The following is a 2,554-nucleotide window of genomic DNA, read 5'->3' as shown; positions in this document are numbered from 1 at the left end:
GTCTTTATTTTACAGTTAAAATATATGTTTATCAAATAAAGTCTAATATTACAACTAATCATGGATCCCTTTAAACTTTTACAGCCTTTTTAATTAATCACTGTAAGCTATTGACAATCTGATAAATTTAAACATTAACTTTCAACCTTGATTATCAATTGATAAATTAACTTAGACAATAAGACTGCAAGATGAACTCTTGAACTGTGTTAGTGCCAGAGCTTTAAAAGCTCTGCCCTCTGTTTCTCTCTCAGAACAACAATAATCTGGATCTTTGCTACCGCCTGCTGGCTCAGGAGAGTAACAGATATTTGTATGAAGAGTTTCATCAGAGTCCAGAGGAGCTGCGACTGAGCCAGAACCACATGCTGCACATCACCCCGGGCTACCCAGGTCCAGAGGCAAACCAATCCAATGGAGGGAGAGCTGGATTGGGACGCTTATTAGTGCACAGCACCAGTGACAGTCACATCGATCCTCAGCGACCCAGCTACCCTGAACCACTCTCAGCTCCCGCCACTATGGCTCCCTCACCTGGTTATAATCCATTTTTTATAAATGATCAGAGCCGTTCGGCCAGCACGCCCACCCCTCCTCCTACAATTCAAGGCATGTCCCCCACATACACCCCACGATATACTATGAACCCTATAACGGTCACCCTTTCGCAAAGTATACCTAATGTTCCACAGGCTCTGCAGATTCCTCCAGGGCACTATGCTAACAACACCAACACCAACTTGTACCATCGGCCCTCGCCCTCTCAGAGCCCACAGCCAGCGCCCTGGTCCTCCTCAGGGGCGCCGGTCTATCAGCATCAGCAATCCCCCTACAGCACGCCTACATATGGCTCCCCTTACAGCTCCCCACAACATCAAGTCCAGCCGCAACCTCAGCAGCAACCCCAACCTCAACCTGGGCACCAGCAATACGTCTTCCCAATTAACTCTCCGACCATTCCCAGCATGCCCTACCATCACCAGCAACAACCGCAGCAGCCGCAAGTCGTTTTCCGGCCCTACCACACGAAAAACCCGCTCACAAAGCAGATAGAGATTACCCTTGAAGGTCCACGCCCTCGCAGCAACTCGCCTGTGCACACCCAACACCCCCAGGGTCCACTCTACATGGCCACCAGCCCGTCACCCAGCTCCCCGTCGAGAGGCATTACAATTAGTGGATCTCCAGGACCCGCAGCTTTCCACCCTGTCCTGTACAGGCCGCGGCCCGCCTCCTCTCCTCAACCGGGCCAGTCAGCATACACCTTTAAAATTAAAGTGTCCCCTGGGGGGCAGGCTCAGAGGCCATCGAGCTCGCCCCCTGTTGCAGAAGCGGAGTCTATTCTCAACATGGTAGATCAAGGGGAACACAATGCCACCGCACCCATCCTGCCCATTTCTGCTCTGCCAGGGAACATCGCTAGTCAGTTTCAGCAGCTGCCGCGACGTTCAAGCTCAGGCTCCGATGACTATGCTTACACACAAGGTAAACAAAAACAAAAAATATTGTGTTTAATAAATGCGTATGTGTAACCCGAGTTTTTGGAAATGTGCAAGCACAAGCCCACTAAATGTCATTGTTTGATTTTTAAAATATATTCCTTACTGCTTTTTGTTCACTAATACTCATTTCCTTTTGACTTTGAGACTATAGAGAAAACAAAATGATTTGTTGTTTCATAGTTGGAAAATGCTAAAAAAACGTAAAATATTTTTAGCTTCTAATGTAACCATACATCATCAATAATAGTGAGTCTTAAAACCATTCTTTCTTATTGTTTCTCACACAAGAAGGTCCAACAGTTTTAGAATAAATGTTAATAACTGCTGTTTAATTTCCTGATCATCTTACAGCAATGTTCATGTGATTTGGAGGCGAGAAAACGATTAAGTGGAACAGCTTTTTACTTTTGATGGTTAAACATTTTGCTTTTGTGTCTGGTGTGCATCCCCACAGCGCTTTTGCTCCATCAGCGGGCGAGGATGGAGCGTTTGTTGAAGGAGCTGATGCTGGAGAAACAAAAACTGGAGCAGCTGAAGGCAGATGTCAATAACATGGAATACGAAGCCCTTCAAAGGCGCTTTCGACGAGTCAACGCAACAAATCTTATACCCAAAGTAAGGATGCGTTTAGACCTGCACACACAGCTAGAAACGTACAACAGTAATCTAGTTAGAGGTTTCCCACTTGCTGACAAAAGCGAACGCCACTAGCTGTAATCCTCAAATATAAATATAAAAAATACCGCATGTTGCATTTAATTTCTGTTTGTGTTTTTAAACACACTTTGGGACTTAATCAGCTAAGACAGACAAAATAATTTATATTATTATCACATTATTTTAAAAGGGAAGATGTGGATTAAATATTTCTTTTTTGCTTAAACTAATTGGGTTGCAGCCTGAAGAAATGACCGTACTCCGGAATCAGAACAGACAGCTGCAGATTGATATTGACTGCACACTGAAGGAGACGGATCTACTGCAGTCCAGAGGTAAACACACACACACACACACACACACACACACACACACACACACACACACACACACAC

General features: G+C 45.1%; 1 protein-coding gene across 1 annotated transcript in view; it reads left to right on the top strand.

Annotated features, from left to right (window-relative positions):
* The window catches only part of tab3 (TGF-beta activated kinase 1 (MAP3K7) binding protein 3), a 10,920-nt gene that overhangs the window by 4,652 nt on the left and 3,714 nt on the right, over positions 1–2,554 (top strand). Inside the window, exons 3-5 of the mRNA XM_014000405.1 lie at positions 255–1,485; positions 1,957–2,117; positions 2,401–2,494. Coding sequence (XP_013855859.1) covers positions 255–1,485; positions 1,957–2,117; positions 2,401–2,494 — 1,486 coding nt within the window. The remainder of the gene's footprint in view (positions 1–254; positions 1,486–1,956; positions 2,118–2,400; positions 2,495–2,554) is intronic.

The sequence above is a fragment of the Austrofundulus limnaeus genome, unplaced genomic scaffold, assembly GCF_001266775.1.
Source record: "Austrofundulus limnaeus strain Quisiro unplaced genomic scaffold, Austrofundulus_limnaeus-1.0 Scaffold8, whole genome shotgun sequence".
Lineage (NCBI taxonomy): Eukaryota > Metazoa > Chordata > Actinopteri > Cyprinodontiformes > Rivulidae > Austrofundulus > Austrofundulus limnaeus.
This window is presented reverse-complemented; position numbering and strand designations above follow the sequence as displayed.